Source organism: Dipteris shenzhenensis, chromosome 20 (genome assembly GCF_047967505.1).
Source record: "Dipteris shenzhenensis isolate YYH24624 ecotype China chromosome 20, Dip_SZ_1.0, whole genome shotgun sequence".
Classification (NCBI taxonomy): Eukaryota; Viridiplantae; Streptophyta; class Polypodiopsida; order Gleicheniales; family Dipteridaceae; genus Dipteris; species Dipteris shenzhenensis.
In genome coordinates, this window is record NC_141615.1 from 35,499,457 (window position 1) to 35,516,092 (window position 16,636).

The 16,636-nt window shown below is 40.1% G+C and overlaps 1 protein-coding gene across 1 annotated transcript in view; it reads right to left on the reverse strand.

Moving 5' to 3' along the window:
- Nucleotides 1–7,618: 7,618 nt before the first annotated feature.
- The window catches only part of LOC147889585 (indole-3-acetaldehyde oxidase-like), a 153,866-nt gene continuing 144,848 nt past the window's right edge, over nt 7,619–16,636 (reverse strand). The window contains exon 10 of the mRNA XM_087391277.1: nt 7,619–7,951. Within this exon, the coding sequence (XP_087247403.1) occupies nt 7,731–7,951 (221 nt within the window). The 3' untranslated portion in view covers nt 7,619–7,730. The remainder of the gene's footprint in view (nt 7,952–16,636) is intronic.

Consider the following 16,636-nt stretch of genomic DNA (forward strand, 5'->3'; position numbering starts at 1 on the left):
TTCCTTCTCTCCCACTATCTTCACAAAGGAGAAATAGTAGTAGAGTATTTTAAACCAGCATCTAGCATGATCTTCTCACTCATGACATTAATTGATGCACCTCCATCAATGTAAACATTAGAAATTGATCACATCAACCACAGGGACATCATCATCAACATCTATATCTACCTTTTGAACAATAGGAATGGAACTTTTCTTCTTTGACACTCTTGTGCTTACTAGCTTTCCCCATTCTTTTCGTAGTTTTGGAGACAAAGAAAGTAATTGACCAAAGGTGATATGAGCTTCCTTTTCTTTAAGGTCGGACAACAAGTCATAGCTTCCAATGCCTTGTCCTAAAGGAAAGTCTGATTGGCTAATTCTCCTTCTAGATGCCTTCTTTTTCTTACTACAGCATTCCTCTTCCCGATGTTCCTCATCTACTTCTTCCTTGCTTTTTTCTTCTTCTTTTGCTTTACCACGTCCTAGTTTAGCCATCATTACCTCTCTTTCCTCATCCCCTGAAGAAGCTTCTAACAAGAATACTTGTTTTTATTCTTTCTTTCTCAATCTAGGACACTCGGGGCGATAGTGACCTTTTTCATTACATTCATAGCAAGTGACCCCACTCTTATCTCAAGGCCTATCTTCACTTTTTGGTGCTCTAGGTTGTCGTGCATTAACCAAATGCAATTTCAAATGAGCAAACTCTGCCATCAATTAGGAGATATTATGATCTAATTCAGAGGACTTTGGTACCTGAGGAGTGCCCATTACCTCCACCTTAGGATTTAAAGCTATTGAAGACACAAAAGAGGATTTGGTCTTTAGAGAAGCTTCTTTCTTGGTCGCAATGTGAAGTGCCTCCATGTATGTTGTTGGATCTTTACTCATTACTTTTGAGTGAAGATGAGGCTCCAAAGCCATAACAAATTTGCTCATTTTTAAGTGCTCCATCCCTAAGAGACTTTGAGGCTGAGCCACTAACTAGAGTACATAAAGATAGCTATCATCCAGCTATTATTTATGGGCGATCTACCAACTGCATCTGCAGCTAACAAGTCGGTGACATAAATGCACAACGGTCACCCTGGCATATCACGAGTGGAGCTCGATATTTCAACACTCCCCCTTGAGCTCAATCCCAATTCCTGCACACCAAGTAGCTGCACCCAATGCCTTTGAAATATGTCAGCTACGTGATCCTCTGTGCTGACATAAACTAAATCAATAAAAACTACTAGAACCTTCAATGCACCTCAATGTGCTTTGTTCTAGCATGATAGACTCGAATATTTGCCAAGTGTATACTACTGATGTTGTCATAATAAATGACATATAGCCCATCTATAGATTGATGCATATCATAAAGTAGCTTATGCAACCAAGCTACCTCACATGCAACCATTGGTGCACCCCTGTACTTAGCCTCTGTGCTCGACAAGGCAACTGTAGGTTGTTTCTTGCTACTCCAAGTGACTGCAGCACTTCCAAAAGAGAACATATATCTCATCTATCAGAAATACTACCAGCCCAATCAACATCAATGTATCCATGCAACTGTATCTGAACCCCAGTCTCAACCCCAGTCTCATAAAATAGTCCATACTGCAAAGTGGACTTCACATACCTCAGTATGCTTCTAGCCGCATCCAAATGTAATTTCCTTGGTGCCTGCATAAACTGACTTACCAACCCAATAGCATAGCTCAAATTTGGCCTGGTAATAGTCATATAAATCAAACTTCCTACTATGCATCTGTACATAGTAGGGTCTTCCAGAAGCTCACCTACATCTGCGCTCAACCTCACATTCTGCTCCAAAGGAACTGAAATAGGCTTACAGCCTGTCATCCCATATTTGGACAACATGTCCAATCCATCTTGCCTCTGCAAGAGCCATATCCCACTTGTGAATCTAATCACCTCAATGCCCAAGAAGTAATGCAGCTCTCCCAAATCCTTCATCTCAAACTTCTGCTTCAATAGCATTTTCACATGAAGGATATCTTCATCACTATCACCTATGATGATCAAATCATCAACATAAATGACAAGCAGCATAATGCCTTTCTCTGTTTTTCTCACATAAAGTGAGAAATCTACCTTGGAAATCTAAAAGCCAATAGTGACAAGATATTGTCCTATCTTGTCAAACCATGCTCTAGGTGCTTGCATCAAGCCATACAAGGCTTTCTTCAACCTGCAAACTGAACAGCATGAACATAACTTGGTGGTTGCACCATATAGGCCTCTTCTTGCAAATCACCATGTAAGAAAGCATTCTTTACATCCATCTGATATAAAGATCATCCCTTTGATGCAGCCATAGCAATGACTGCTCTTAGGGTTGCCATCCTTGCAACCGGACTGAATGTTTCTTCATAATCAATGCCATATGTCTATCCATACCCCTTGACAACTAATCTTGCCTTGTATCTGTTCACAGAACCATATGCATTGTGCTTCACCTTTTAAACCCACTTGCAGCCAATTGCATTCTTGTCTTTAGGCAAAGGCACCAATTCCCATGTAGCATTTGCTTCCAAGGCATCCATTTCTTCATCCATGGCTTTCTCCCATTTTTCTTTTCCCATGGCTTGCTCAAAAGAAGTGGGTTCTGGTTCATGTATCACTTTGACCATATAGGCATAGTGAATGGCTGTAAATCCATCATATTTCAGCCTATCCATAGGATACCTAGCTCTGGTAGACCTGCACCAAATAGGCTCACTACTAGGTGCTCTCAAAACATCCCTTGTCTTCCTTACTCCAAGTGTAACAATAGAAGGAATTCCCAACTCATCATCAAGGATCTATTCTGAGCCACTGGATTCACCATCCACATAAGAGTGACCTGCATTCACATCAACCATCGGCTGATCTACTTTCTCTTTTCCTTTTTGTGATACTTGCATACCACTATCTGCATTGCTTTGAGGAGATCCTCCTGATCTCAATCTGCCTATCCATGGCAAAGTATGTGAACCACTGCTAGAGGACAGTATAGGTCCACTAATATTTTGTGATTGCTGCTGTGAATTCTGTGCAGCATGACCATTTTGTGCATCTATATCATCAATCACATTTATTGGTTTATACCAGCTGCTCATCTCATCAAAGACATCTCTGCTCATTGTAAACTTACGAGTAGAAGGGTTATAGCATCTATACCCTTTCTGCTACAGAGAATAACCAATAAAGATGTACTTCTCAGCTTTTGGATCCAACTTGGATCTCAACTCATCTGGCACATGAACATAGGCAATGCAACCAAAAACTTTCTAATGAGAAATATTTGGTTTCCTACCAGTATACCTCTCCTCTGGCATCATGCCATGTATTACTGCAGTGGGAGTCTTGTTCATTATGTAGACTACTTTAGCAACTGCTTCAGCCCAATAATAATCTGGCAGGTCTTTTTTGTTCAGCATGGCATGAGATATCTCTCCAATATGCTTGTTTTTCCTTTCTGCAAGTCCATTTTGTTGTGGGGTATGATTGCGTGAATATTGCTACTTTATCCCATGCTCATGGGAGTGGAAATGGATTGGTGATGGTGGAAGCATTCAATTTCTTGTAATCCACACATATTCGGAGTTTCCCATTATTTTTAGTACAATTACAATTGGGGATAACTGGTCCAAGGGATATATGAATGCAATTTTGAGTAGCTTGTCTAGTTCCTCCTTCACTTGTCTGGCACAGTTGGGGCTCACATCTTATATCTATGCTAGATCACTTGTGTTGCATCTTTTTTGAGGTTGATTCTGTGTTGGCAAAATCTTGGGTCTACACCCTTCATGTCTATATAGTGCCATGCAAAGACATCTTTGTATTCAACCAACAATTGCTTGAGTTGTTCTTTGAATGAACTGTTGAGGCCAGTGCTTGTAAGCATTATTTTAGGGTTGTCATAGTCACCGAGATTCATTTCTTCTAGATCATCTTTTTTGACTCTAGCACTCCTTTTCATATGCTCTTCAAATTGGCTTCTACCTCAGTGATGGCTTGTATATTTGTTTTTTAGTTTTCCTCTAATGTACCTTCCTCATTGTCTACCTCTTTTGCTGTGTTGGCATTTTTGTTTTCTAATTGTGCATCCAACTTCTGTCCAATTTCATCTGACTATGTTTTGTTTGCAGTTGGATCAGTAACTTCTGGTTTCCTCTCTTGAGTAATGTATTGTGTGACTATCTTTGCCACATCTACCTCAAATATAGGTTTACAGATTCTATATGATTGTGTTTTGTGGATCAGTAGCTTGTGGTTTCCTCTCTTGAGTAATGTATTGTTTGACTATCTTTGCCACATCTACCTCAAATATAGGTATTATAGATGGGTTTCTTCTTAGGAAGCTTTCTTCCTCATCCTCCTCAAGTTCAACCCCACCATGTTTACCATGTTTACACCTTCTGCTTCCAATGGCTGCATGTGCCGAGGGAAACTTTTTTTAGATGTTAGGCAAATCTTAAATTTTTTCTTACCTTTTTTTATCGTGATTCTCTTAACTCTCTAATCGTTTTTTACTCTTGTAGCTCTCAGCCAAGGTCTACCTAATAACATGGAGTAGGGACTGTCTTTTTCTTCCATTCTGAGTACAACAAATGTAATAGGGAAACTTAATCCCCAAATTCTAATTTCTTGGCCTCTGAGGTTACCAAGTGACTGGATTCTTCTTTAATCAGCCATTCTCTCCTGGAATAATGTTGGAGCGAACTCATTGCAATAATATTTCTTGAATAACTCCTAAGATAATATGTTAACCTCTGATACTCCATCAATCAGGATATCTGGTATTTGTTGACTTTTGTATTCAACATTAATTATGGAAACTCTGTAATCGACCTATTGTTGATGTATACATTTTTGAGACTACTCTTCATTTTCTTCTATCATAGTCATTGGTGCCTTGGGTTGATTGTCTCCTTCCAAACCTTGAAACAATTGTTCCTTGAATGCTGGTACAAGATTTGATAGTCTTCAAAACGGGCCCCGAAACGGCCTCAAATCGAAAAAATAAGGTCACCATAGGCTTTGCCCTCACCCACAGCATATACTGCGCTCTCGCCACACCGCGAAGGGCCTCTCAATCTGAAACAGTGCACTCCTGCACTTCTGGCTGTGCTACCTGTAGAGATTTGCTCCCAAACTCGAAATAGGAAAGCAACACTGGTCCTCTTACCAGGACACCACAAACTTGGCTTGCTTTCTTGAGCTCCTTACCACGAACAAGGCTCTGATACCATGTAAAGAATAAGGGAGAGAGATAGGAGACTCAAGTTCAGCTTTCTTCACAACACACAAAAAAGAGAGGACACAAGGTTGGAGGGTGAAGCCTATCATCACTTTTGCACACAACAACAATACAATAGAAGAGGAAAATACCCTATATGTCAAACCCTAGAATACGTGGTTCATATGTGAACCCAAACCAAAAACATACGTGGTAGTCTAACTACACCACGAGTACAACTAACATAGGCGGTGACATAAATGATAGTCATCCAGGAGATATATCGGGGGTAGAGCTTGATATCTCAACATATAAATTTTAAGATCTTCTCTCTTTGCTTATGGGAATTGTAGGATTATCTCTTCATATGTAGAAAGTGTAGGACTTTCTCTCTCTGCATGTAGGAATCACATGATTTTCTCTCTCTACCTATAGAAATCGCATGGGAATTGTAGGACTGTCTCTCCATATGTAGAAACTGTAGGACTTTCTCTCTCTGCATGTAGGAATCGCATGATTTTCTATCTCTACCTTTAGAAATCACATGGATTTCTCTCTTTATATCTAGGAATTACACGACTTTCTCTCTTTGTGTGTAGGAATTGCATGACTTCTTTCTTTGCATGTAAGCATAGTATGACTTTTTCTTTCTCCATCTAGAAATTTGTATGTATGATTACATGCTTTTCTCTCTCCATACAAGAATCATATGTAGGATTTGTGTGAGGATATTTTTGAGATATTATTCCTAGATTCACTTTTAAAGTTTTAAGGGTTTGGTCCTATTGTCACACTCGTGCACACACACTGTTTTTTTTGTATGAAATCCATGTATTTTTATATTACAAGAAGCAATCCCTAAAAAAGAGGCACACAATTATAGTATCAAAAGATTCGAGTGTAAGGCAAGTAAACAAAGGAATCTATCTGACAAACACACAAACAATCATAGAAAGATTGCTTGATTGACATCCAAAAGTAGTGAATTTTGAAAAACATAGAATCTCCAAAGACTATGATTCTTTCTTTCCATAGTACACACTTTTTTTTTGGGGTGAAATCCATTTGTATTATATTTCATGAAATTGTAAAACTATACCCCAAAAAAGAGGATACTAGTAATTATAACATCAAAAGATCTCATTACAAGACAAAAAGACAAGATAATCCAAATCTCGTGCATGCAAAAAATAAAAGAATGGTTGCCATAGGGAAGCACGGAAGAAATGATACTTCCCATAGAGAAGGGTCACTAAACACTCTATGATTATAGTTCTTTCATAGAGTCCACAGTGCCCAATAACGAATCCAATGAAAGAAACGTTCAAATCCCTATCTGACAGGATGAACATCAATGAAAATATCAAATCCTTGTTGACCACCAAAGATCTAGAAATCCAGAATAGCTATAGTAAAACGAGCTGTAAGTCGTTGCTATAGCAAAAATGCAAGAATTAGGGAAATGATTCATAGATTCTCACAAGGATAGACATCGATGGCAAATAGCAAGAGCAATGTGATGACAAGCCAATATTTTTCTGATGGTAGAACCCCAAGGAGAACCCTCCAAAAGAAAACCTATTGAACGAAGCGGATGTTTGCAATCCCGAATTTGCCTCAACCATTTACCCACCATTGAGAATTCAACAGTATACACACACATGCACATATAGATAGATGAATCTAGGAACATGACCAAAGTTAGAAGACATAGTGTGGTTTCAATCTCATGATAGTCACAAGGTTTAAAACCATAAAATCCATCATGCATAGTAGGGATTAGCTACTATGGTATGTGTTTAAATACAACAAGGTTTTGAGCCTATAAAGTCAAGTGGTAGATTAACCATTCATTGCTTGTTGGTAATGTAAGTTAAATCTATGGCTCCTTTTTTCCTTCCACTGGTGCAAATGCTTTGAATCATCTTCAAGGGTGTGTAGGTGGGGGGACCAAGGGGGGATGAAATCCAAGATGTCACTTTTTTCTTTGAATAATTCCTACCTGTACATGCAATGCAAGGAAAAATTTGTAGAAATAAATAGACAATAGAAACCACAAGACAAAAGGAAGCATGCCAATACTTTATGTTGGGCTTATTGAAAGTATGAAAAAGAGACTAGGGAATCAGATATGGAATTGGATGCTCAAGTGCACATGGGTGCATAGATATGTATGCACGAATGTGTGAGAGCATATGTTGATACTGTTCTCTACACCCAACATTGTGCACTACTAACCTCGCGGAATATCATAGTAGCTAATCCTTGCTACGGATTTGGGTTATTGTCTTCAGGTTGAAAATGCTGTATTTGTTCTGTTTTTAGAGGACGAATTTGGGAATGTTCCTGCATTTAGCTAGATGTATATGTCATTTGTTGAAACCACAAGGTATCTATCTCTGTTTGTAAGAAAATATAGCTCTCATGTTATTTTCAAATGTTGTTAGGTTGTATACTAAGCCAAAAAATATTTCAATTGAATTTTCTGGCTGGGTCCATGGTTTTCAATAGATCAACTCTTCTCAGCATGGGCAAGAACTTCTAAGTATTGCTCCACATTATCCAAACCACAATAAAACTTTACTTTGTCAAATGTAGTTGGGGCATTGAGTGTCATGAATGTGCTTCCCTTATCTCGTCCATTTTTGTAAAGATCCTTCCTAGCAGCTTCGATAGCTCTCCTTGTGGCAGTGTGCACACATTTAGCAAGTAACAGTGGAGGTTCTCCACTTGCTGTAACATCAGTATTACAAACTATATGATCATTCTTGCAGTGTTCATAGGCTCTTACTTCTCTCTTCCTCTTTTGTTCATTGTTTCCCTTTCATTGTACACGATAATTATCTCCTAGAATACATGTCCATACATAAATATAGACATTATGTATTCATATATTTAAAAAAAAAAGGAAATACACAACATAAAAGAAATCCAAAGTCTCATAAGTATATTTCTCTAATGTATCAAAGAGACTTCCATGACAAAAATAGTAAAAACAACAAAAGTCACATACTAATTCCAATCCAAATCAGACTAGATGATACACCTATATTATAGTCGTTCTCCTAAGTATGCTAGAACATAAATCTATGGTGGAAACAAGCATGGAATTTTAAAAAGTACTCAAAAGGATTACAAATCAATCTGGGCATAGTTACAAAGTAAAATCCTTGAAATGCTTAAAATTATATGAGGGTTTCCATTTTCCAAGCAAAAACCCCCGAGCGACAAAAGGATTACAAATCAATCTGGGCATAGTTACAAAGTAAAATCCTTGAAATGCTTAAAATTATATGAGGGTTTCCATTTTCCAAGCAAAAACCCCCGAGCGACGAGCGGACAAAAGGTAGGAGGGGTCAAAATATATAAGCTCAAGTCATTTTTTAGGAGCCAAAAAATCCAAATTATTTCAAGGAATATGTAAGTAAATATGAAATACTAATAAATAGATATAGATATAAATATACCTTTATATAATATACATATATAATGTCCAAGTGGTGACTTATTTTATCACTTTCAAAAATCCTTTCTTTTCCTTTCACCATTGGTTGGATCATGAAATTTTGAGCAAATATCCTCTTTATAGTTCCTCAGGATGACCTAAGAAAATAATATAATACTTTTTTAATAGACCCTCTAAGTGTATTTTTCCAAAGGAATATGGTTTGAAGAGCTTGCCCCCAACCCTATTCCGCCGGCAGAATACCCTTGGAGAGCCTACACAAAAGGGATCATAACTTTTGCTCCTTATCTCAGATTGAGGAGATGTAAAAAGAAAAAATGTTCAAAATTTCATGATCTATGCAATGGTAGGCTTAAAATTATCCTTTTGATAGTTATAAAAGATACAAAGTAAAAATTTCAAGATATATATAAGAGTTATAACTTCTCCCTAATTCATATTATGGTAGGAAGGAGTTCAATAGAGACCACATTTCCTTAAAAGTACTTAGGTTTAGAGAATTGGGAATATTTTAAAAATTCGTTCCTTGCCTTTCCATATTTGATAATGTATTAGAGATTAATTTATGATCGATTATAATGGCCTCAAGTATGAGGTTTCCAATATCTGTTTCCTACTCATCCAAGGAATATGGTATACATTTTTATATGAGAGCTTCAAATATGGGATTGCTAAAGATTAGGGAAACTCTTTTAAATTGACTTAATTACCATAATCCTCAAAAGAGAGTATGGTAGGGAGGTATTTATAGGAGTTTCTAAAGTGTTCACTAATTGTTCATATATAGATTATGTTTTCTAAAATAAGGGTTATAATGAAAAATAAGTAAGTATATGGTTCCATAAATGAGAAATTAAGAAAGAATTATATATTCCTTTAAGAAATATTCAAGCATGGTTGGTGTTAAAAATTATCAGTCGAACTTTTCTGCTCGTAGGTTTTTGCTTAGAAAGTGTGCACATCCAAAATTATATAGAGTTCCTTCCTTCTGTCCCAAGGAATCCGTACATAGTTAATGCCTCAAGGATTTTCCCAATTTTGATAGGTCAATGGTAGAAATATATCTCAATGATATTTGTTTTAGATATTCGAGTTCAAGAATTCAAGTTCAAGCCATTCTAATCCGGTGATAACTATGACAGCGAACTGACTAAGTGACAACTATGTCAACAAGCTGACTAGGTGACAACTACGTCGGTGAGCGAACAAGGTGACAACAATGTCTGCATGTTAAACGGGTGACAACTATGTCAACTAGAGATAACCGTGGTCACTTGTGTACCACGGCAAGATCTCTCATGACTCCACCTAAGTGGTCATGTTAGAACTATGTCAATGGTGGTGTAGAGGGGCAGCCAGCCAGGAGCTCACATGGAGAAGATAGATGCACACCGAAGGAGTCAAAGGGCTAAGCGGCACATAATGGACCACAGAGAGGTGCATATGGAGTAATTATATCATCAACTAGGAGGAGGATGGCGAGTCAGAAGTGGTTGAAGCCATGAAGAATCTGAGGGGTGGAACGGCTAAGAGACACAGAGCCACCACCAATGGGAAGAAGGGGATAAGATTCTCAGCTAGAGAAAGGGACCCTCCATGGGAGCAAAGGGGCTGAAGGGGTAGGGAAAGGAGGGTAAGGGGCATTCTATGATTGTAAGGGGAACAGGAGAGTGACAAGGAGGTTTTGAGTCAAGAGCTCTCCTAGTGTAACAGTGTGTTGTCCTACTGGTGTACTCTTCTACTCTGAATACTATGCTTCCCTCCATCTTTGTTTGCAACTGTAGCTCTCCTTCACCCCATGTATTTCCCTCTTCATCCCCTTCACTTGGTATAACGGTCCCTGTGTCATGTGGCTTGAGATCTCTTGCCTTCATGTTTTGCGTAGTGTGATGCCAAATTTTGATATTTCTTATTTAGCATTGATATTGTTTTTCTCTATGTTTGATAAGAGTTTGAGTATCAAGTGATAACCTAGCGGCTCTCACTTATTTTTATTTTCTAAGATATTATATGGGATTGAGAGGATGAGTGGAATGGATCATTGTAAATACCATGGTATGGGGTGAGAGTTATTTGTGTATGGGATATTATGGGGTTTTTAGAAAATAGAAAGAGTGAGTCATATAAAGAGGTGGGCTCATGTCCATGTGTTCCTATAATATAAGAGAGATCACATGCAAAGCGTGTTTATATCAGAGTGAAGCCCATCTCAAAGTGCATCTCTATATGTGTTTGAATCTTTGATACCATGTCTCTACTGAAAGTTATAGGCCTCTATGTCTAATGATAGTTTGCAGAGTGTTTTGAGCTAATTATAAAGGTATCTATGAAGGAGGTGCAATGTTTTTCCAGAACCTACCCATCCGACCCAATCAGCCCCTTTAAAGTCCTCAATATATATTAGTTCATGTCATGTTGAGCCACAAGATCTTCTTTCAACAACATATCGCTCTTCTCTTTGGTGCAGACCGGCTTGCTGAGATTATGGCCTCTGTTAATCCTTTCCTTCTCCCTATGCTTGAGTACAACATCACTTGGGATGTTACCATCTTCATTCTCATCTAAGGGAGGAAAGGATGGTGTGGTCTCTTGGTATAAAAGCTTCTTTTTAATGTGCCTTTCCCAGTGATAAATATCTCTATCACTCAGTTTGAAAGCAGTAGGAAGTGAAGAGATGCGTGAAGCTTATTACCCCCAACTTCATGTCACAGTAGTCCTCAGGGTGAGTACAAAGTGAGCCTGTTGGAGCAGTAGCCAGAGCAAGAAACTTCATCGACACTCTCATTGACTTGGATCAACAAGATCCTTGGTGGTCAGATCCGGACTCCGGAAAAGAAGTACAAAGTAGAGAATAGGTGATTACAAAGGATGAAGGCTCCTCAGGGACTCATTAAGGTTAAGACAACCCCTCTCCTTCTCTTGTATCGATGTCTTCATCAACAACCTCTTCTGCAGGAGTGGTGACTTGCTCTGCTCCCGACTCGATCTCTGCTAATCAAGCTGCTATCTTATCTATAATGCATAGCTCCTGGTTCCTCGCAAATCTTACTTCCACATCTATCCCACTCAGGGGCACTTTTGCTTTGGCCATGCCTTTACCAACCATGAAGGTTTCATCTCCTTTCCATCTACAAGTATGCTTCCTTTTCGACCACCACCTTCCTTCCCTATTGCCTACTCATCCATGACTTCAACTCTGTCCCTCTCTTTCCCAACTGCTCTCCCATCCTCTTTAACCCCCACAACTTCTATGTTCTCACCCTTTCTCTCTGCAACACCGAGGCCCTCCATGTATGCAGCATCATATGTGTACACTTCCTCTATGGCTACATTAATAGTGACTTCCCCATTGTGGTCCTCCGCAAGAGGTGTTATCGGTGTGTGGTCTCCTCCTCTGGAGCACCCACACTTGTTATAGCTCCATCAGGACTCCTTCCAACTCTGACCACTTCTAACAGACTTGGATAGACCTAAGGGAGGAATTCTTATGCACTTTCAAGTTTAAAATTTCAAACATATGATTGTCCAGGAGTTGTCCACTGATACCATGAAGCCTAGCGAAAGTATCTCGGAGATGTACACAAGGGTGAGGATCCTAGCCACGAAGATGTCTGTGCCACCCAATGATGCCGTTATGAATGGGTGGTTTTTGAAGGCGTTACCTTCCACCATTGTCATAAGGCTGGTCAACAAACTCCCTGAGCATGCCATACTACAAGACTTCTTAAGGGAAGCGGAATGGTCCCAATTAAGTTTCGCCTCAACACACACTCAGACCACCTAATTTCCGAGAGAAGAGGGCTAACAAGCATGGCAGTAACTCAAGAAGGAGCTAGAAGAAATCGAAGAAGGTCTGAAAGATAGAACAAGGATTGATGGATAGTCAACCTTTGAAGCTTAGATAAGAAGTGGTCTCTGGTGCACCAACCGCAAGGGTTCTAGCCATGGCTACAGGAAATGTCCATAAAAGCATAAGGTGCCCACTCCGACCTTCTTTTGCACATTTTGTGAAATTCATGGACATGATGCCTCCAAGTGTAGGTATCTTAAGGGATTGAGAAAGCTTCTATCGGAGTATCTAACTGGGGAATTTCTAGTGGCTACAATCAATGGAGCTGCACCACCACCTACCCCTCCTACCATTCCACCTCTACTACTTCTTAATCCTCCTTTGCTCCAAGCTCCTACTCCCAATCAAATTGGGACTCCATACTTTTATCCTCCACCCTACTATGCATAATATCAACCACCTATGTCAAGGGGTGGATATGGATCCCCTTATCAACGTGGTCGATGGGATGGGATCTGAGGTGGACGTGGAGATGTAGGAGGTAGAGCTACCAACTTCTGTAGACCCATCATGTGCTATAGATGTGGCGAGTATGGCCACTACCAAGGTGACTATACACAACTGTTTAGGGGATCCTCTTGTACACATTGCAACACAAATGACCCCACTACACTAGAGATTATCCCAATGGTAGAGGGGAATCAACATCCCAAGTCAATATGATTGATGTAGTAGTGGCGGGAGAGGATGACAAACCCCATTTGATTGGTACAGTATTGGGAGCTGTCACAAATGAAAGGTGTGTGGGGGTTAAAGATTACTATGCCTTTATCCCGATTATGTACAATACTCAAACACATATATAAATGAATAAAAAAAGAAGATTAGGGTGGTTCTGCACCCACCAAAACTTGTGTGGCTCTCTGTTTCTCTCTCCCTCTTCCAATCTTGCTTCTGTTGAGAGCACTCTCAACTGGTATCAGAGCTCGGGTGATCTAGCTGAGCGTGCGTGAATGCCTGGAAGCTCAGCAGCTCTGTGGGAGGAAGGAGAAGCTCTGTGGAAAGCTTTGTGGGTGACTTTACTTGCACTCAAGTGTGTAGAGATCTTAGAGGAACCTTTGGAAAAGTCACTTTGGCTTTGCGAAGTGGTTTTGAGAGCCTATTAAGTGTTTTCAAAGAAGAAGTCGTTTTTTGTGCTTTTCCCTATTCCGTTCGATGACAGAGACTCCGTATTGACTTGTAGAGGTAACTATTGCTTGCTTTTGGTGTCCACTTTACTTTAGGAGCTTGGAAACATCTTCATTCTTGAATCTGGGATAATTTCATAGGATTTCTGACTCACTGTATCAGTTCCTACGTTTTTTTGCCCGAGTGTTAAAACTCAAGTTTGGAGCAACCATTTGCAGATCTATCAGGTCCGGTGGACTCAGGAGGTCCTAAAACTTCTATGTTGCTCATCATTCGCACTCTGATGGAGTTTACAAACAGCTCTGTTTCCAAAAACGTTTTTTAGTCCGTGTGTTGGACCCAGTGATTGAGACCACAGTTTTCAAAACCGTTGTCCCATTGCATTCCGGACGACCAAAACCCCTGCCTGTCAGTTCTTGCATGATTCGATGGAGTATTTTCAGAGTTATAGATCTCTGTGTATTCAATTTTATCTCTCTGTTATGCATTTTTCATTCTAAGGTTTTGAAATCTTAGATTTATGCCACATGGCAGTGGATAAGTGTTGACTCCCATTTCTCACTCATCGGTTGGGATTTTGCAGTTCCGATAGAAGAGAGATATTTGCAGATTTTCTTGTTGAGTTCGATTATGCAATGGCGTCCATGTTTTGAGGCATCTCAGGTTCTATTTTAGAAGCGGTCTTTTCCGTGGGACCATGATTTCTTGAGCATACCTTATGCAGATCACTCTGGTTGTAGTTTGAGCCATGTGGGCTCATTCGTGATATGCATTGGGTTGCAGTGGATGATTTATAGGCCATTTGGATGCATTGTGATCCTTATTGGATGCGCTGATAGGCCCAGATTGCCTTGTGGGATGCTATTTTTTATGGACGCTTTGCACATGGATGCTACATTATGCTGAGGGACAGCTTTGACACATTGCAGGTGATGCACTGATAGTATTATGCTCTCTTGGATGAGATATTATTGATGCATATGCCCATGGACGATGTTTATGCTTGAGCCATTTGACACTTATTGGCATTTTGGATTACCATTGCAGTTGGCATTTTCTTTTGGGCTAGATTTGCTCATATGGATGCATAGTACATGCACATGAGTCAACTGCATCTTTTGATGCTTTGAGCTTTGAGTTTTGGTGATATTTCAGTCTATTGTGGAATACACATTTGGGTGCACCTGGTATTTGGTGTGATTCTCTCTTACAGGCACTAGCATTTGGGATTTTGCTTTACTTGTATCATGGCATCCTCTTCCATGTCTGAAAAGGAGTTTTTCAACATTAAAAAGTTCGATGGGACAAACTTTTCTTTGTGGAAAGAACAGATAAGGGATGTGCTTATTCAAAAGAAGCAGATTAAACCCTTGGCAGGAATTGAAGCTAAGCCTGCAAATATGTCTGAGGATGATTGGAATGAGTTGGATGCATTAGCAAAGTCTACTATTAGACTTTATCTTGCAGAGTCAGTTTATTTCACAGTAGTATAAATGAGCAGACTACGGAAGATTTGTGAAAGAAACTATGGGCCACTTATGAGAAGGAAACTGCCTCTAATAAAGTTTACCTCATGAAGAGGTTGTTTGAGCTGCAGATGAAGGAAGGGGTCTCCATTGCTTCTCACTTGAACGAATTCAATATTATTTTCAGCCAGCTTCAGGCTCAGAAGATGAATTTTGATGCGGAGACTAAGGAAATATTTCTCTTATGTTCATTGCCATCCTCATGGGATACCTTCCATACAGCCGTGAGTAACTCTGCACCTTGTGGAGTACTGAAATTTGATGATGTTGTGGGTAGCTTGTTGGCCAAGAGATTAGATGGAAGTCTATGGATGGCAAAAAGCAAGATGCAGCCTTAAATGTGCAAAGGGGCAGATCACAAATCAGGGGGAAGTCCCAAGAAAGAGGGGAGTCTCGTAGCAAATCCAGGGCACAGAACATTGAGTGTTACCACTGTGGCAAGAAGGGCCATATGAAAAAGGATTGCTACAAGCTGAAAAGAGAGCAAAAGGATAAGAAAAAGAATGCAAATTGGGGTGCAAAACAAAAGAAAGAGAGTCCAAGGGAGTGTTAGAAATGACCCAACAGAGGGTACAGAAAGTGGAAATACTTATAGTAATGCCCAGGAGCTCACACAGTGTGATGTGGGTGTGGAATCACAAACTTCTTTACTTATGTGCATTCAATAGATGTGCAAACTCATCAATAGACAATGAACCAACCAGATAGAGAACCCACCAAAAATATATATTTCCGTCCAAAACTATGGACACAATACAAGAGAGACAGATCCAGAGTCCCACCAATGGTGTGGTCCTCTGATCTTACCACAAGGTCCTTCTCCTATCAGCTGGCTATCTCTACACCTGCATGCTCCACCTGGAGCTTCTGAAGACTTTCTGTCCTTTGACCTCAGCTCCTTGCTGCCCTAGAAGACAGCCAAGTTCTCAGCCTCACACTGAGCTAAGTCTGCAGCAACACTGGTACTCCTTCAGCTTCTGGATGTAGGCCCCAAGGTTTGTGCTCTGCTGCTCCTTTCTGCTCTGCTGGAAGCTGTACTGCTGGATACTGAAATGAGGCAAGAGCCTCTCCTTTTATAGGCCCTGAGACCTAGCAAAAATACCGACTGGTCAGCCCTATTTTGGCCGACTCAGTCTGGCTGAAAACCGACTTGGTTGGCTGTCCCTACCAGCCCAACCAGGGCCCTATATAAGGGACTTCACTATGTCCTTTTCAGCCTTTGTTCCATGCAGGGACCAAGCCCTCTTGACGAGCCTAACCAAAGCCTGGTTGGCTGGCTCAACCAGCCCCAACCAGCTCTACTGTTGGCCGACCTGTTTGCTGATCTGTCCCGCCATATTCCTGCGCCATCTTTAGGGTATGCTGCAGGCCATGTGCATACCCACACACCTTTCCAGATAGCTTGCCATGTAGGTGCCTGTACACCAGGATACCCTGCCATCTCGTGC